This window comes from Loxodonta africana, chromosome 2 (assembly GCF_030014295.1).
Source record: "Loxodonta africana isolate mLoxAfr1 chromosome 2, mLoxAfr1.hap2, whole genome shotgun sequence".
NCBI lineage: Eukaryota > Metazoa > Chordata > Mammalia > Proboscidea > Elephantidae > Loxodonta > Loxodonta africana.
The window spans coordinates 63,011,811-63,032,128 of NC_087343.1; the positions used below are offsets into that span (position 1 = coordinate 63,011,811).

At 39.1% G+C, this 20,318-nt stretch overlaps 1 protein-coding gene across 11 annotated transcripts in view; it reads right to left on the reverse strand.

Moving 5' to 3' along the window:
* Positions 1-1,301: 1,301 nt before the first annotated feature.
* Positions 1,302-20,318, reverse strand: part of PDE4D (phosphodiesterase 4D) — a 1,416,439-nt gene continuing 1,397,422 nt past the window's right edge. For 10 of the 11 annotated variants that reach the window (XM_023545478.2, XM_023545476.2, XM_023545477.2 and 7 more), the window contains 7 exons: positions 19,724-19,822; positions 18,790-18,954; positions 17,302-17,401; positions 11,574-11,728; positions 10,551-10,673; positions 9,873-10,055; positions 1,303-8,938 (listed from right to left, as the gene is read on the reverse strand). In XM_023545478.2, the coding sequence (XP_023401246.1) occupies positions 8,519-8,938; positions 9,873-10,055; positions 10,551-10,673; positions 11,574-11,728; positions 17,302-17,401; positions 18,790-18,954; positions 19,724-19,822 (1,245 nt within the window). In that variant the 3' untranslated portion in view covers positions 1,303-8,518. Of the gene's footprint in view, positions 8,939-9,872; positions 10,056-10,550; positions 10,674-11,573; positions 11,729-17,301; positions 17,402-18,789; positions 18,955-19,723; positions 19,823-20,318 lie in introns of all 11 variants that reach the window. The other variant, XM_023545482.2, reaches the window with a different exon arrangement.

Sequence of the window (20,318 nt, forward strand, 5' to 3'; positions counted from 1 at the left end):
ATCGAGACAGACATTCTGTAAGGAGTCCCACGAAGGTCCACCATGCCACATGTCTCCAACCTCCTTACTGCCTTGTCAGCTCATTTCATTTTCTCTCTTTATGCTTTTTCTTCTTCTTTGGTCTTTACCCCAGGTCTCCTCCTCACTGTCAAGAAATCTAACCATATAGCAAGGCAGTGCTGAAGGTGAGTGGGTAAGTCAGTGAATGCATATGAACTAATACCTGCCATCTAGCTTTGGATCATGAAAGTGATCAACATCTGTTACAAAGGATGGCCAAAGGAAATGAAAGGCAATCCAGCAGTCAGCTTTGTTCCTTTTCAGTGGGTCAGCACAAATAGGAGGTAGAGCTGGCGCTAGAAACTGTTGAATCTGTGGTTTGTAAATTATTAGAGTCTCACTGTTCGGCCTCCTGAACAATCCCAGGCGAACCTCCCTGGATCTCATTTTCCAAGCTACCAAATAGAGGGAATCATGAAGGCCACTTGTAGACAGTAGGGTATTAGGAGGTGGATGTAGCAGGAATCAAATATGAATAATTTCGCTTTATAAAATTTTCCAGTGCTATATATATTCTAATTGAAACAGCTAGGTGAGAGCTGTTAACAGTTCAGTGGGGAATGGTTCTTTCCCTTTATTCTCCCATTGGAAGGACAGGAAGGAGTGATGACTTCCATTGGGAAGACAGCTTTTCAACTCCCCATCCCCCTAATGTTCTATGAACACTACGGAAACGGAATGTGACCAAACAAGTATGGAAGGTTAGTCCCACTGAGGGAGTCCTTGAGTAGTACAAATGGTTAATGCACTCAGCTGCTAACTGAAAGGTTGGAGGTTTGAGTCTACCCAGTAGCACCTCAGAAGAAAGGCGTAGCGATCTATTTCCAAAAAATCAGCCACTGAAAACTTTGTATAGCACAGTTCTATCCTGACACACACGAGGTGGCCATGAGTAGGACTCTGAGGCAACTAGTACTGGTAATCCCATTTAATAGCAGGGGAAGGAGGGAGGTAGAGAGGAACTTTCAGAAGGCCAGAGGAGAGAGAGTCCTTTGGAGTTGGAAAAAGAAGAGCCCCACTTTTGGGCAGTAACTTAAATAGGTAGAAACAACGGCAGGCTCTTTTTGCACACAAACACCCTGGGGTGGGTCTAAGTAAGGAGCCTAAACTGAGGTTCTCAGGACATATTCTCAGCATTTATCCTTGGTATGCCACATGCATGACGAGGCAGCAAAGAGCCAAGGAGCTGTAAGTAACCACTGCAGCTTGGACAACAGATGTCGGTAGGGCTCATGATAGCCTGGAGATGTGAGAACCTTTACGCTGGAGGGAGAAGGAGTGTGCCCATAATGTAAGAGATGGAAATTCCCAGCAGTATGTACGGTAGGTTCAGCATCCAGAGTCCAAATTAATTGATGTAAAAGAAGGAAATCTGCATTTCCTGCTCTCCTGAGTTCACAAACTGAGCTGTATGCCTGTTACACTGAGTTTGACTATATAGAGAGATATGGGAACAGTTGTGGGGGAAAAGGTACCCAAATCAGAGATGAGAAAAGCAGTTCCTCTTCCATTGAAACAGGGCCATGTGGGTGAGTACATTCCCGCTGGGATAGGTGTTCTCTGGCAAAAGATAGTTTTTGTTTTTTGGTGGAATGTTTTGCTGCTGTAGATTCAAAGCTGGGTGTGCCTGAGGAAAGACTTCCAGGTCAGATACTGAACTTATGTAGGGTTAATACACCCAAATTAGCCTAAATTAGCACGGGAGGGAGTTGGTTCCTTTGCCCCATGGTCTCATTGACTTTGGGGAAAGGAGCGAGAGCTTAAATCAAGAATTCCCAGGAAGGCACACACTGGGCACCTTTTGGCTATAGTGGCTGTAGTCGTTTGTTGTGTGGGGGTGTGGGGAATAGTGAAGGGGAAGTGTAGGTCATTCTATTGTCCCTGGATGATGCAAACAGTTAATCTGCTTGGCTGCTAACTGAAAGGTTGAAGGTTTGAGTGAGTCCACTCAGAGGCACCTCGAAAGAAAGATCACCTGGCGACCTGAAAAACCAGCCATTGTAAACCTTATAAAACACAGTTCTACTCTGATACACATGGGGTTGCCATGAGTCAGATCAACTCCACGCAACTTTTTTTTTTTTTAATTCTACTGGCTAAGATTTGGGAATTACCTGGAAGTTAACTCTATGCTTATATCCTTATCTTTCCAATTACAAAAAATGAAAAATGAGTTGTTTTGTTATTCAGAATCAATAGAAATAATTAGTGAGGAATAGGCAGTTTTCAGTTAACAATGTGATAGTAAACTCTAAGTTCTCCTTATCCAAAGATAATGCAAGCTCAAAAGCATACAAAAAAAAGCCAATCTTCCTTATAGTATCAAAAACAAACAAAAAAAACTAACATCTTAAAATGTCTTCTTATCAGATATAATTATATCTAATATCAATTTGGTGCTGTATTCAATACATATTAACTGTATTCTGTGTGCCCAGCATAGTTCTAGGTGAGGAAACACTGTTTTCATGGTCTATGTTCTGCTGGGAGAGACAGACAGTAAGCAAATGTCTATGTCAATTTGTGGTCAGCATTATCAAGAAAACCAAGCAGGGCAAACGGGACGGAGTGATGGAGCAGGGGTGCTATTTTACGTAGGATGGTTAGGAAAGGCCACTATCTCTAAGCCTTGCCAACCCTTCCCCCTTGCTTTCCCTTAGCATCTTCAGAGGTCTTAACTTCATTTAAGCCTCAGGATTTTTGCAAATGATGTTTCCTCTGCCTGGAACCCCCTTCCTCTTCCCATCAGCTCCATCTTTTTGCCTGGTTACCTCTTATCATCCTTCAGATCTCAGCGCAAAATCATTTCCTCAAGGAAGCCTTCTCGGGTCCTTTAGGTCAAATTTAGGTTTCATCTTAATCATTGCCCCTGAACTTCTTCACTGTACTGGGTACAGTCATAAACACAGTTACTGTCTAGTCAGTTCTGACTCATAGTGATCCCGTATGCATCAGAGTTGAACTGTGCTCCATAGGGTTTTCAGCGGCTGATTTTTTCAGAAGTAGATTGCCAGGCCTTCCTTCCAAGGTGCTTCTGGGTGGACTCAAACCTTCAACGTTCTGGTTGGACCCTTTGCACCACCCAGGGACTCCAGCACAATTATACTAACAGGCTCATTGAGCTGTTTAATGCCTTTTCTCCCCTCTAGACTATCAGCCTCGTGAAAGCAGAGGCTGTGTGCCGTATTTACTTTTGAATCCTTAGCACCTTGTCATTTGCAAAGTACCCAACAAATAATTGTTGAATGTCTGAATAACTTCCAATATACCAGAATATTCAACTAAACAAGGCAGCCCCCACCTGAAACGTGTGTAGAAAATATTGTATACAATCTTATAGCCCATCTAAATAATTTTGGAAATTTTTTTCAATAGCAAGACTAACCAACATAATTTGGTTTCATTTGGTCGTGCGTGTCAATACTAACTTATGGTCTTTTGTTCATTTTAACAAAGTGCATTACTCTTGGAAACTTGTGCTGGTTGGACTGCAACATAAAATGAATAATCCTTTATTTGCAAAAGACTGAGTCATAAATAGGCAGAATCAACCCATGCTTTTATTTCCACTGCATATAAAAATTTCATATGAAGGTATTGATGTACAGTACTATCCACATGGGCTGAAGAGGCTAAGAAACCACTAAAAGAATCATTTGTGATGCTCACACACGTTACTACTCTGAAAACATAGCCAAAGAAATAAAATTGAACCCAACTAAAATCAGTTAAGTACGTTTGCAATTATAATGTCCCCTTTATACTGTTTAAAACAAAAGTAATCAAATTCCTTTGGGCCAGGGCTGCTAAAATCTACAGTTTGTGTCAAAATAATAATAACAATAATAAAATAAGAGGAGGCTCATTTTTTCTAGAAAAAGAATCTCTCCTTTCAAAGTCACGTGTTCCGAGGGCTGGGCAGCAGTGGGGGTGGGTTTCCACGTGGTCCACTAGGAATTTTTCTTAGCTTTCAGAAGCTGGCCATTATGTAACGTTAAATTTTAAAATCTTAAATTATGTAGTCTAAGTGTTGCAGAAAAAGCTGTAGAGAATGCTGAACCCTTTATGCGATGTGGACTGGCATCATACAACACTGTGTATTTGAATAGATTCGTTTACATACATGTAAGGAAATTTGGTTGATCTTTATTGAAGAGAAATTCTGGGGTGAAAAAATTTATGTTTTTCTTACTGTATATCCTCTTAACATGACAGCAAGTTGATGTAGTAAATGACTAACCAACAACATGTGTGACCTATGGTTCTAATTTCAAATCAAGCTCATTTTCTTATGTGCTGTAGAAGTCAGAATCTTTTCACGCACTGGACAAGAATCTATTTTCTCAGGTGTTTGAAAGCAGAAAACAAAAAAATGTTACTAACCAAAGTAGCTACTGTCAACAGATGGGGGAGAATTCATTATACAGGCAGTACTGCTCCATGGCAAGGACTACTTAAGAGCTTGTACCCAAAAAGGCCTCAGAATTGTCCAAAGGTTGTGGTTTTGTGAAATCCAGCTATTGCCGGTAACCCAATCAGTTCAAAGCTCAGCGGTAACACGCCCAGCCGTAGCCCCACCATTACCTTACTTTAAAATGCAGCAAAACAGAAAGAAAATATTGATTAAAGTTAAGGCACAGCCCTGGGACCAAAGACCTGCAGCTATGTTTTTTTAATTTATATATCTTTATGTATTTTATAGTTTTCTTGAACCTTCCATAAACAAGCTCTAAGGTGACAAGACTATATTACAGGAGAAAAGAAAATATACAAGAAGTATGTATACACACCATTCATTCTCTCACCAAGAGTTTCCAAATATACCAACACCAGCCCATCATGGGATGATGTTTTAATAAGAACTGATAATTTACAATTAACATTACAGTATACAGTATATACATTACAATAAATACATGGTTGTAAACAGACAAACAAGACTGTATTACAGGTAAGGTCATTTGGTGAGAAAAAATGCATGGCACAAAAAATAAATAATGCATTCAAAAATTATCATAAAGCTTTCTGTAAAAGCCATTTCATTCAAGTTTTTTTTTCTTTGACCGCAATTTGTTCTATCTACATTATTTTCTTGTGAATTTTAACTGAAGCAAATGAAAACAGCATCACTGTGTTCAGTAACTTGCAAGCTGAAATGTACTGGTTTTATGCAAACTTGGACATTTTTCTTTCTCCATACAGTACCCAGATATTGCATTTTCTTATGACATTTTAGGAAATGTAAAGCCACTTGCAAAAGAGGAGAGAAAAAAGGAGAAGACATGCAGATTGTACAGTGCATTAGTTCCTGTCTCTTGGATATTATGCCTTTTCTACAATTTGATTGTCCATCTGTGGTATCTTCACAACATGGTACTATTAAGAACCCACATACTGGGGGGAAGGGGGAGGCTACCTTTATTAGTGCAGTTAAAAACCCTTTCAGGTCTGGATTTGTGACATATTGCTCTATTCAATTTTTTTAAAATTAAGATTCCAGGCACTCTGTGGGGGAAATACCAAGAAATAGGGAAGGGAGGGGATGAGTATTTTGGAAGAAGAAATAAACCCCGGGCTCTTTGCCTTTCTTCAGGAGGAAAGTCCTTTCTAGACACCCATCTGGGGCAAACAAAATTAAAACAGAAGTTCTCAAATGTTCTTGTGAAAACACTTGGCCAAACATAACTATCTGAAAGGTTCCTATCTGTTGGCTTGATTTTTTCAGCGGAGGGGAGAAATCTGTTAAGTAATTGACTCCTATTCTGCTCTCCATAAAAGATCAGAGTTACATAATGTTTCTTTCAATGGTTCTAAGCATCAGCTGGTTCTCGGAGTTAAAACGGGAACTATCTCCAGCTTGGGTCATTTCCCTGGCTGATGATTAATTATTAGCTCCCAGAAGATGGCTTGAGAAGTCCCAAATATAAGTGTTTTTCAGGGTTGCAATTTTTTAAACTGTTTTAGTTACTTTCCATTTAGTCAGATACCCCCTCCTAGTCTCCATCTCTGTTCTTCGATGTCAATGTAGAAAATGATTATCTGGGTTCCAAACTCTTCACAGAGAAGAAAAGGTAAACACTTCATTAAAAGCTGAAACGGGAGAAAAGTCCAAACTAGATAAATGCCAAGTGATATCAACTCTTATCAGCAGGTAAATTCATTAATTTCTAAAATACAATACAGCTCCTGGCACTGAAATCGGCCAGGAGCGACTTCTGATTTTCCATTTAGGCAGAAGCGTCCTACTCAACCTGTTATTTTAGGGCTGCACTGCACTATCGACCCTCCGGTGATAGTGACACTCTCAGCTTCCTCAAAGTGTTTAAAAAGCAGTAGTTCTCCTCCACAAGCCGAGCTTCTGGAGCAGCAATAACTGACAACGCAACTCCTACAGGTCGCGTGGCTGGCCATTAAGAAAGCGCAGTTGCTGAACTTAAATCTGCTTCTCCAGGATGTTCCTCGTACAGTTCTAATCGCATGGTAAAATCATAGAAACAAAAGGGAATTACACACAGTTCCCGGGTTACAAACGTCCGACTCTTACTTGCCCTTTAATGTTATGTAAATTTGCCCTCACCCTGAAATGACTGAATGAACCCCTACTGGCAACAAACACTTCATCACAGTCGCCTTCACCTGCTGCACGTGTAGCTTTTAAGTCACTGAAAAGGCTCCGAGCCTTTTCTTTCACTGCCAAACCCAAACCAAACCCACTGCCATTGAGTGGATTCCGACTCATAGCGACTCTACAGGACAGAGTAGAACTGCCCCATAGAGATTCCAAGGAGCACCTGGCGGATTTGAACTGCTGACCTCTTGGTTAGCAGCTATAGCACTTAACCACTACGCCACCAGGGTTTCTTCTTGCACTACAGAAAGGCTAAATAAGAACCGTGTGCACCTGTTCCAACACACCTACAAATTCGACTTAAAGACAGAGTTAGGAACGGATCTCGTTTGTAACCTGGGGGCTGCCTGTAGTTGTACTGGTAATTGTTTATATATTCTACTACTGTTCTTAAAATTTGCCTAGCTAGCCATTAACTTTTCTCTGTAAATGAAGAGTAAAAGCTAGTCATCATATATGACTTCATGGCATAAATGAACACTAATCCTAACTTAACTACCTGTTGTGTTTCACCCATCAGGATGGTGGTGATATATTTGATAAGACCCCCACCTAAAGGACATGGACAGAGGTTCCAACACACACTAATAAAGCACAACAGGAAAAAGTCTTCTTACTACAACTGGCTGCAAAAACTATAAAAATGAGCATGAAATGTGTGAGTTATTACGAAGACATGCAGATGTGAAATGAGGGCTCACTGACACAGCAAAAGGTTACAAGACACTACAAGGTAGGAAAATCTCTAAAAGAGACTGACCATTTTAACTACTGGGTATTTATATATCTCCCACTTGCTTCAAACAACACCCACTGACGATGGAGTTTCCATGAGGTTTAAGACACGTTAGACAAAACGCACATCAAAGTATTACAGAGCAGATATTCACTTTGCACACTGTGAAGAAAAATGCCAGTGAAAGCAACTCCACTGATCTGGAAAGAGTGAAACAAAAAAGCAAAGTAAATGAAGACCTACAAAAAGGGTTTCCTGCAACATAAAGGTTTAAAATATGGAAGTCATTGGTATATAAAACAATGATTACTACAAATCAGTTAACTGCCATGAACTATAAGGTGCAAGTAAAATTGGTAAATTAGATTTATCCAGTGTAGCACAGATTCGTACTGAAAACTTGCAAGTTACTCCTTAGAAAAAAAATAACCAGTGGCAGATGAAGTTCTGAACAGTTTTTTCTCTTTTTAAATATAATACCTCAATACATTTAATAATAAAAGTAAGCTCTACAAAAAATCTGTTTTACATATCATACAAAATGTAGGGGTCGGTGCAGCTCACTGAACTACACTCTTCAGTCATGTATCAGGAAGACTTGAAATTAGAAAATTATGCAACTTCTGCGGCTCATCTTCCTCTTGGTAACAGATTCATGCTGTGTCCTATTCCTGACACATTTGTTGCTTCATCCACTAGTTCACTCTGTCTGTGTAATGCTTTCTTTCTTCTGAAAAGACTGCAAACAAATAAAAAGAAAAGAAACCCCAAATCATATCCACTTCTGGGCGGCCTGAGGAGCCACGCTTCCTTCAAAACATGTTGATTTTATCTGCTCTGTCAGCTCTATCAAGATGAATTCTTGTTAAAATGCTGTTTGTGAAGATGTCCCCCCTGCTCTGATGACATGGAGGTGGAAAAACTGGTTACAATATTCCTGAGCGCCAGACTGAGTAGTCAAGGTCAGTTTTGTTCAACAAACGTCCTGGCAGATGACAGTGAGGTGTGACCATGGTTGTGGCATGTGACATGCACTTTGGAAACAATTTTTCTACTTAAAAAAAAAAAAAAAAGGCGTGGAAGTCTTTGCACTGTTACGTGTCGTCAGAAGAATGATCTTCTATTACACAAGCTTCGGGCTGGCTTTCCTCTTCTTCCCCTACTGCTTCCTCTTCGACCTGTTCATCAAGGGGGATTTCGGTGGACTCTGAGTCTTGAGTACAGAGAGTCTTGGAGTCACTGCAGCTAGTGTCTTCCTCCACTTGACTTCCACTATCCTTCTCTGTGTCTGATTCGCCATCTTCCTCTAGAGTTAGTTCAAACTGGAATTTCTCGGTCTGACCCTGTCGGCCCTCTTCTTGGTCATCAGGGGCAGGTGAGGGACTCTGAGGGATTGTGCTCTGGTACCATTCACGATTGTCCTCCAAAGTGTCCAAAATGTCCTGGGCATCAGGATGGACAAGGTCTGCCCAGGTCTCCCAGAGAGGATGAACAATATAGTCTATGAAGCCCACCTAGTTTAAAAAGAAAAAAATCACATTTAAGTGAGGAACTTGGGACTAAGAGGCAATGGAAGAAATTAACTAGATCATAGCCCATAAATCTAACACTGAACAAAAGACTAATACCTTTATTTTGGTAATACAGTCACTGTTTTAGGCAACAGACCAAATGAAAGTGTTGTTACTAGCTGGTTAAAATTGGCTTCTAGAACCCTTAGCTTAACAAGAATGTTTACAATGTAAAAAACTTCCAGTTGTTTACATCATACGGCTTGAAGGCCGGACTTTGTTTTAGAATAGCCAATGTCTCCAGATAATTGAAATAACGCCATGTACTCTCACCAGTTGTCGCTGATTCTGAGTCATGGTAACCCCATGTGTGTCAGAGTAGAACTGTGTTCCACAGGATTTTCAATGGCTGATATTTCAAAAGTAGATTGCCAGACCTTTCTTCCAAAGCACTGCTGGGTGGACTTGAACATCCAACCTTTTGGTTAGCAGCAGAGTCCATTACCCATTTATGCCACCGAGGAATGCCTATGTACTCTTAGTGTTGTTTGCATAGAGTCCATTTTCAACTCATAGCAATCCCATGTGACCAAGTAGAACTGCCCCATAGAGTTTTCTTGGCTGTAATCTTTACGGGACCAAATCACCAGGTCTTTCTCCAGAGACGCTGCTAGGTGGGTTCGAACCACCAACTTTTTGGTTAGCAGCCAAGCACTTAAACACTGTGCCACCAGGGCTCCTGAATAAACTATATGAATAGAAGTTATAAGAATGAAAGTGCTTTTTGGCTTAGAAACACTCAGGTGAAATAGAGCTTGTCAAAAACAAAGTAATTTTCAAAAAGCTCCATCAAATCCTGTGTGATACGTATGCAAAGTAGCCACATGTAAAAGCTGTGGCTTTATTCTCTGGGAAAGGGTCATGCTTCATGCGGTACCTGTGATTTTTCCACAGAGGCGTTGTGCTTGTCACACATGGGGCTGATCTCCATGCCGCGCTCCCTCTCACGGTCCCCTTGGCGGAAAAACTCCTCCATTATCCGGTCCGTCCACTGGCGGTACAGCTGCAGCGGCTTTGTCGGGTTGCTCAGATCCGCACAATGCACCATATTCTGAAGGACCTAAAACAGACAAAAACATGTTCTCCACTCGGCACCTGCACTTTTTCTTTTTTTTTTTAACTAGAAATTCACATCAGATGACTGCAACACTTAAAAATACATGGAGTGTAAGATCTATCCCCAACAGCTCAACCGTAATGTGTCTGTGTGCAGTTCACACCTGCGTGAATAGTCCCACGTTATGCCACTTCTACTGCATCTAGATATTGTAAGAGCAACGGCTGATGTACACGGTTGGCTAAATTCAGAGCTGTTTGAGCGGCTGGTCATGTGGATGTCAGCTGCTCCGTTTTTAAGTGTATGGCAGTGAAAACACCAGTAGGATTTTACCTGGTTAAATCTCAGGAAGAATTTGGATAAAAATCCTGCTTGTCATTACCAAAAGTATAAGGCAGGAGAAAGGGAAAAAATCTTACTCAAAGCTAGACATACAGACACACAGACATGCCCGTGTGCACACACACACACGTACAGCAGACTCATATAAAGCTTTACCTGAATCCTGTCAGAATAATTGTCAAGAAGAAGAACCCCAGAGCTTGTCACTTTCTTAGTTTCAACCATAGTTTTCAGGTCAGCCAGTAGATTCATGTGTTTTGACATGTCTGTCGCAAGTACCTTAAAAGACAAAGAGTATTTTAGTTCAGTGAAAAAAGTCCAGAGGACAGAAGTCAGAATTTACATGCAAAAATATTATGCAGAATGTGAGAAAAAAAAGGAGAACTACTCTGACATCTACTAGTAGTAAATTGCAGATTCTTTACTCCTTCCTCAGGCAGAGTCAAGTTTTCTTTGCTCTCGAGTTGTCTGGAAGTCCAGATAAATTTGTAGGATAAACAGAAACATTAGGCATTGACAACCAATTGCATGGTGAAAAAAGTGATGGTCTCTCCATAATGAGATGCCATCGCATATTTTAAAGTTTTTTCCATACATTGGGTTAGAAAGTGGTCACCAGACTATGATGAACTAATTCAAGGCTGATTCTAGAATGCTTCAGAATCAGAATATTCTGGTTCATTTTCTGCTTATCTCAGAAAAACAATTCCTGCCTTTGTACATACAGCTTAACAGAGTTAAGTTTCTGATAACTAGAAATTCTCCTGTGTTTTATAATAACGCTGAACAATACACATACAGAAAAGAATAAAAGTTATGATGTTTCTAAATGGCACTGTCTACTGACAGAAAAAGGTGAAATAAAATTCACCAGGGCTACAGCCACTGCCCTCTGCTTCTGTTAGTCATTTTTCTCTGCCTGCCAACAGACTGGAGGAGTTCAGAAAATAAAACCTAAATAATGGGGGTAAGCTGTCATTATCCTGAACTCCAAGCTGCGAAAGTGGAAAACCTATTACACGGCATCACTGCCAGCAGCTGGGGCAGCTTCCTTAAACATAATGGTTCACAACAGGTTTTTAAATACAGTTCCTTTCACTTGATCCTCACCTCACATTTATTTATTTTTTTTTAACAACTTGCATCGGGTTCTCTTTTTTGCTATCATCAGCTACTTACAATGTCAATGACCATTTTCCTTAATGATTGTCTTTGCTTTTTGGTCAAATTCTGGAAAATGTCACAGTTTTCTTCCTGGAGCAACTTAAAGCCCACGGCCAAATGGTGGTTCTCCAAGACAGAGGAATCATTGTACATCAAGGCAAGTTCAGAGTCTGAAACAGAGATAAAAGATCAGCAAAGCCATTCATTCTAAAGTTATCTTAGTCTCGATATCCTGAGATACTTTGGATTTAGAATGCAATTTCCCCTAAACATCTCTGCTGTCCTTACACAACAACGCCCACAGAGAAGATACTGGATAATATACAGTGGGAAGGGCACTGGAACCTTGGGTGTGAATTCTAACACTACCAACACGTGGCAAGTTGCTGTGGGCTTCAGCTCCCTGTTGTCTGAAGTGAAAGGAGAGCTGGACCAGATGACCTTCATCCTCCCTCCAAACCTGCCACATGTAGCTTGATAAGCTCAGCAGAACAGAGTCTTCACATCTGCAACATGTCCAGACCATATGGTGCTGTATTCTTGATAACTATGGATTATCTAACCTGTATTCTATGAAAGAATCATGTGATTTAAGGACTGTTTGTGTGTACTTGGAAATGATACAAGTAGAGTTTGGAACATGCCAACAATACTAGATTTGCTCATACTGCCCTTGTATTTCTTCTGTAGTACTGCTCTGAAAAGTCTAAGCTTTATTCATTTTTTCTATTTCCTTTTCCCAATATCACGGCAGTCACCATGTGTATGTATACTGTGCTTCCTGCCCACACCCCTGACTTCACACAAACGTTTGTGTTTAGCTGCCTACATAACCCTGTGGCACAGAATTCTGTTGCCCTCTTACCACTGCCCTGGACCTGTGTATCCTCGGCAGTAAAAACCCCACCTCTTTCCTAGTTTCTGTTCCAGGTCGATAAGGTAATCATTAAAAAAAAAAAAGTTGAATAATGCTTTATCCTGTTTCCACTTAAGTCATTGTGAAGACTAAAAAAGCACATGGATTTGATCTTTTTTTCCCTAATACATGGAAAATATATTTGGAGATGTATGTTCTTTTCTAATTAAGAAAGATTTAACCCTAAGAAAACCACGTAAGTTCAAAGCAACATAAACAGAAGAAAATGGACAACTTAACATCCATTAATAGGGAACAAGTTCATGTAGTTATTTGTTAACAGAGAACAATGTCCAAAACAGATTAAATAGACCAAAAGGTCTTAGGAAAACCTCTACAGTGTGATTTTTTTATGTATTCTGAAACCATATGCATGACATCTCTGTGTGTATATATGCTTAGAGAGAAGTCTGAAGTGATGTTTACCAAGCTTTAACCGTTGTTATCTTTGAGGGTGGAATTTCAAGTGATTTTTACCTTTTTTCTGTATTCCTCATATTATTTCTATTTCATTTTACAATAAACATATATTTCATAAAAGCTTATTTATTTAAAAAAATTAAAACAGAGAAAAGGACATGTGCTGTATCGGAAGACAAACAGACAGTCAAATCCCAAATTTACCACTTTCCCAAGATGTAAAATAGGCAAATTCCATACACAGCACTTTTAGGCATAAAGAAATGCATATTTATTCCATCAGTGTTTGAGGTGAAATAATCACGAGCTTAGGATTTCCCAGATCTGGCTCTGAAATCAGCACTGAGCCTCTCCTCTTGTGGTCTTATCTGTTAAATGAGGACAATCCTAACTCAACTGTTGTGAGCATCATGTGGCATTATTAACATGACATCTGGAATGTGGGGCGCAGAATTTCCCCCACACACTGCCACTGGGCAGATTGAGAAATAGAACGCTGACTGATGGCAAACCTACATCCAACAGCTCTTGTTCAGCAGGGAAACAGAGAGAGAAGACAAGAGGTTCTCCCAGGCAGGAGGCACAGGTACTAAGAGAAGACTGGGTACTTATGTGATGGCTAGAACGCCATGTAGCCAAACACAGCCTATTAGCAAGAGATGGTGCTGCAATGGTTAAGATGAGGTGGACACTAGAGACACATACACCATGAAAAAGAGTTGTCCTTTTACTATTCCTATAGCCTCGCTAGGTTTAGCCTAGAGTTAGAAAATGACAGCATACTCCACTATGTCACTAAGTTACAACAGAAATGAAAAACATCTTACAAAGAACTTCTGAGCAAAACACTCCTCCGTGAAATGGGGAAGGGGAGTGGTGGCTTTAACTTAATATCCAGTTGCCAAGGACAAAGGATTAAAACTGCATGGCTCAGTCCTGCAATTCACTCACTCTCTATGCACTCAGCCTGCGTGACAGCACTCAGTACCCTTTGACGGGACACATTCACTTATCATTATCTTTTCTCTCAAAACGCAAGCACTTTGAGGGCCAGGACTTTGTCTTGTTCCCCCATGCATTCCTAGTGCCTGGAACAATGTTTGGCACATACTAGACTCTCAGTGTATTTTTGTGGAATACACTAATGATCTCTGTAGTTATCTCTATATAATCACATTTGATAAAAATTAATTTATTCTTATTTTGAAGATACCGTATTTATGAAAAAAAAAAGCCTACATATAATCCACAAATATAGCTATGCGAAGCTCATTTTTAAATACGATCAGGTTCGACAAATGGTGCTGGAAACACTGGATTATCTGCATGCAAAAGAATGAATGTGGATCCTTCTGCCACACGGAAAAATTAAAGGGATGGAAAACCTAAATGTCAGAGGTAAAGCTATAACAAACCCTTAGAAGGAAACACAGACGAGGGCAAATCTTTATGTCCCTGGATTTGGCAACGGTTTCTTAAATATGACACCAAAAGCACAGGTAACAAAAGAGAAAAACAGATAAATTGGACTTCATTAAAATTAAAAACTTCTGCACATCGAAGGACACTATCAAGCTATCAAGAGAGTGAAGACAATCCACAGAATGGGAGACAATACTTGCAAATAAAATATATGATAAAGTTAATATCCAGAATATATAAAGAACTTCTATAATCCAATAATAAACAATTCACTAAAAAAAAAAAAAAGGACAAATTAATTCAATGGACATTTCTCAAAGATACACAAATGGCCAATAAGCACATGAAAGAGGCTCAGCATCATTATCCGTTAGGGAAATGCAAATCAAAACCACAATGAGCCACCACTTCACACCCAATAGGATGAGTATTATTTAAAAAAACAAAAAAAGGAAAGTAATAAATGTTGGAGAGAATGTGGATAAACTGGAACCCTCGTACACTGCTGGTGAGAAATGTTGCTACTGCAGAAACAGTTTGGCAATTCTTCAAAAAACGTCAACACAGAATTAACACGACCCAGCAATTTCACTCCTAGGTACATACCCAAGAGAACTGAAAGAGGGACTCGGATAGATAGTTGTATAACAATGTTCTCAACAGCATTATTCACAATAGTCCCAAGGTGGAAACAAATCAAGTATCCATTAACAGATGAATGGATATGCAAAGTGTGGTAAACATACAATGGAATATTATTCAGTCATAAAAAAAGATTAAAGCTGTGATATATGCTACAACATGCTAAGTGAAATAAGCCAGATACAGAAGGACAAATATGTAATAACCACACATCTATGAAAATCAACGCACCACCAGCGCTCCATGAAATATATCTAGGGTAGGCAAATTCAGAGACGGGAAGTAGATCAGAGGTTACCAGGGGCTGGGGGAGGGGAGAATAAGGAGTTATTGCTTAAAGAATACAGTTTCTATTTGGGGAGATGAAAATTTTAGAAATGTGTTGCACACTGTGAATGCAACTAATGAGCCTGAACTGTATGCTTAAAAACAGTTGAGACAGCACATTTTATGTCATACATACACACACACTACCACAATAACAAAAAATTTTAAAGGTGAAAAAAAAAATGATCAGAGAAATAAAGTACACAAACCCGTAGCTAAACTAAAAATTGTAACCTCTGCAAACATAATGAATGTGACTAAATCTTTCTCCTGTAAACACAGGCAATTTACCTATAAACAAAAACAATTAGTTTTTCCAGGTAAATTTAATGTTTTATATATTCTTTACTTTTAACACTGCATTACTGTTTCATAAAATAATGCTAGAGAGTTAAATGGATTTTTTTATGATAAATACCCTCTAGAACGTTATATTGAAAACTTGATGACACTATTTACACTTTCTGGATTTATTTATATTCACTGCCCTTGAAAGAGACTTCTGCAGTGTCCCACCTGGAATTTCAACTTCTCTAAATCCTAAATCTGATTCCCCACACCCCAAATCACTTACAAAAGCTTAACGAACACTGCCAGGTGCTTTCAGAACCTACAGCTCATTTACGACAAGTCTAAGTAGAATTGTTATCAAATCATTTGGCACCTAAAACCAACAGACATAAAATTTTGAAAACTCTCATCACAATGAAGAAGCAGCAGTGTAAATGAACCGGGCATCAGCGAAATGAGCACCAGTGCCTCCTGTCCCAGAGCGAACCACGCCACCCTGAGCACCACGGTGGGCTGCTGCCTCCTCCTCCACGGTAAGACAGGTGACCCATCCAATGCAAGGTCTATAAATTTGATGCTAAGAACTCTTCAGAATTCTTTATTACAATTCATATAGCTTCAACCCTTGGCTTGTACAAAGAACAGGCAAAGAATGGTGAATTCACATATACTAATACAGACAGGATGTTATGGGGTAGGAGGAGGCTAGAGTCCATAAACCCACGGCAAAAAAAGAAAGGCCCAGATTCATAACTGATATTAAAAAGGATTTTCAACAATTTTGTACTTAATTTTTTTATATATAGAAGTGAATTTATAATATTAATCTACCATAGTAGGAGGGGCTACCAAAAGAATAGAATTCCTGTAAAATCCTTCACAAAGGCATAGCCCAAACAGTCCCTAGAGAGGTTTTCTGTGTCAGAGAGGCCCTGCATTATACAGTCTTTATCATCCCTTTTAGTTCCAAAGTCAGTGATGACTTCTTAGACGGCGAAATGTCACCGGTGAGGAAAAAAAAAGGTTAATGGTTAAAAGATATCAAATTAAAAGAGAAGTTCCTGTTGCCCTTATTAAAAATCAAAACCAAACCCATTGCTGTCAAGTTGATTCCAACTCATAGCAACCTACAGCACGGAGCAGAACTGCCCCACAGAGTTTCCAAGGAACGCCTGGTGGATTCGGTGGCGACCTTTTGGTTAGCAGCCGTAGCTTTTAACCACTACGCCACCAGGGTTTCCTTGCCCTTATTAGGGGATTTAAAAAGGAAAAATACTGGGCTAGGCATGGTGGTGGAAGAGGATGGGGGAGAAAGAGCCCCTGAATAGGATTAAACGATGACATAAAGTGAGGAAGGCTGAACATTAATTACCCTCAACTTTTTTTTAATTTAAAAGTTTAGGGGTAATACAGCTATCTAAATCTTGCTGTAAACTTCCACTTTTGATTACCCTAGTCTATGAACACACCGATATATTATTTCCATAGATGTACTAGAATGCACTTTTTCCCAAACATCATATGCTTCATGGGATATATTATTTCTACAGCTAAATTATATTACAATACACTATCATTAAAGAACATATTTACACATCTCAAAAGACCATGACTCTGTGTGGAAGAGAGGAAATACCCAAGTTTATAAAGTCCCTCAGGCATCCTAACATGCACAAAGAAAGAATGTCTTCTGCATAAATAAACACGCACATCAGCTGCACTTACTTGTATTGATCAGAAACTGATTGGAGACCCCAGGATGATCCACATCATGTATCGCACTGGCAAAAATTGCTGCAAGAATTTCCAAATCTGTAAACACAGCCTGGAAAATCAAACAACACAGATGATGTTAATATACTATAATAATAAAAACGAAAAGTACAACAAATGGAAAACTAATTCCTAGAACATAGACAGGAAACAAAACAAAGTTTAAAACAAATTATCAGAATGTGTCAGAGTCTTTTAGGTAATGAAATACCCATGGGCTTTTTAAGTACAATCCTGGAAGAAAATATTTTATCTAATTTTATAATACCTCATGACCAAGCCTTTTCCATTGGTTACATTTTAAAAAATATTATAAAATGAAATGTCTGAAATTTTTTTTGAAAGTTAACAAACTGTTTTAAAAATATTTAAGATGTTTAAGAATATTCTGAAAATGTACACAAAACTAGTAAGACATGAGGAATGATTTTCTTTTCTTTCATCCAACCCAGTGCTGCTTAACCTTAGTACTATTGAAACTTTGGGCCAGATAATTCTCTGTTGTGGGAGGCTATCCTTTGCATTGAATGATGCTTAGCAGCATCCCCGGCCTCTGCCCACCAGATGCCAGCAGCCTATGCTCCCTAGTTGAGACAATGTCTCTGTTGTTGTTAGGTGCTGTTGACTCAGTTCCGACTCACAGCCACCCTGTGCACAACAGAACGAAGCACTGCTCGGTCCTGCGCCATCCTTACAACCGTTGTTATGCTTGAGCTCATTGTTGCAGCCGCTGTGGCAATCTACCTCGTTGAGGGTCTTCCTCTTTTCCACGGACCCTGTACTTTGCCAAGCATGATGTCCTTCTCCAAGGACTAATCCCTCCTGACAGCATGTCCAAAGTACGCACATGGGCAAATGCCTTGGGGGCAGGGGGTTGGGGAACGGAATGGCGCCCAGTTAAGGACCACTGACCCAAACAATGAGGTATTAATATTTTACAATGAAAACAATCTTAACTGTAAAAATGTATCAGCAAAAGAGAGTATTTCCCTAAAGCTATCAAGCAAATCAGACTGCTTAGTGAACATTCAAAAAAACAATTTAGGATTTGGTAAAATTAGTGTTTTCTTCTAATAAATCCTATGAAAAAGAAAACGCATTGCTTATAGATATTTTATAAAACAGTCATCCTTTGAACTATAAATACAAAAGCCATCAGAACTACATTTCAAGACAACAAACTAACCAAAACTGCATAAGCCAGGCATCCTTTATGAAATGTCCACTGGATCATTTCAAGGAAGCAATATCAACTTTCATGGGCAAAATTCATCAAAGAATCAGCTGTTTATTAGCCACGACAATATTCTTCCCCTACAACTCGGTATACTTCCAGAGAACCCAATTATTTTCTGCACTCAAACACTTCAGTATAAAAATTTAAGAAACTGCAAAATAAGGGGCAAGTTAGTGTTCTTGAAATTTAGGAAAGAGATTTACCTCCAAAGCAGGTGTTGATAATAGCACATGAGTGGACTGGACCACGTCTGCCGCGTGGATATTGTTGTGATAGGCCACATCAGCATGGTAATGGTCTTCAAGAGTCATAAGGTATGTAATTAAAGTATCTACTGGAATTTTAAATGTTTTTAACAAATCCCGTTCCTGTAAAAAAGATATTCTTTTAACACTTTTGTCTTTATATTAAAAAAAAAAAAAATTTTCAGAGTCTTAAAAAAAAAAGTCACGTCAGTGTTGTCACAGATAACTCAGAACTGGCAACGGCATGCTCACAATGTTTAGTGAGAAAAATGGAAACTAATGGAACATACCCAACTTTGGGGACAAAACCTGGGCCACTTGTCCTTCTGTGTGCTATCCTCAAAATATACGGTGCTGAGAATGAACTACCAACTCCAACAGTTTCCATGTTTCATTATCCTGAAGGCAGTTTCCGCCCAGTCGTACTGACTCAGCCACTGAAGCCCACCAACTGAAACTCAACCCTCCCCCTAGGGCTGGAGTTTGCCATTCCAGTCCCTGGGTATCTAGAGCCTCCCACAGCACAGATGAGAAATGGATATAGAGAAGGTATCAGTATGCTAAAAAGTAAATGAAAAAATTACATTTTAAAGTTTTGTCAACTGTGGGGGCTTACTCATTTTTTAAAAGTCAGTATTCAATTCTCTGGGCTACTCAGGGTGACATATATTATCTTTAACAAACTATTATTTTAACGAATTGCTTCAATTTTCCCATGTCTTTTTCTTAAACAGAAAAAAAAAATAATAAAATTGATTTATTTGTGTTTTACCCACACACTACTCTTTCTGTATCCTTATTTGTTCCTTGGTAAAGGAGCAAGGAAAAAAAAAAATCAAAATAAGCAAAAGTGGGTGGGTAAAAGAAACGTGATAGAACTTAACAAGGTTACCTGAAAAATGGTGTGCATGATAACAGTCAAAGGCCGGTTACCAGACAACTCTGCTATTCTGAAAACATGAAGACCCCATTTGTTCACATCTTCTAGTTCCTGAAGTAAAAGAAAGATATCAAAAAATAAATGAATCAGTGAGCAGAGTTAATTTTTTAATTATTAATTTCAAATGTAATGGATATGAAGTATAAATAGAGGCAAAGTCTAGGCAAGTTCACTAGAATGTACTGAAAACTGACGAGCACTGCTTAACCTTATGACTTTGCTAACACGACACATTTATATACTTTGGATATTAATCTCAAAGCATTTCTTCAGTGGATAAAATTCATTCCCTAAACTTTAGCTAAGTCTACTAAAAAAGGATATACAGATACACAGACATGCAGAAGGTATAATACATTTCTAACTCTTTAAGTTCAAAGAATAATATGTAGATGCCAAAAAGTAAGCAACACATATACCAAACCGCCTGTCTAAATCCACATATTCGTAAAACACAAATAATTTAGAGCGAGCTTTACAGAGTGTGTTCAAAGACACACACACCTATGCATTTTCTATCTATTTACAAGAGAAAAACTCAGAATTC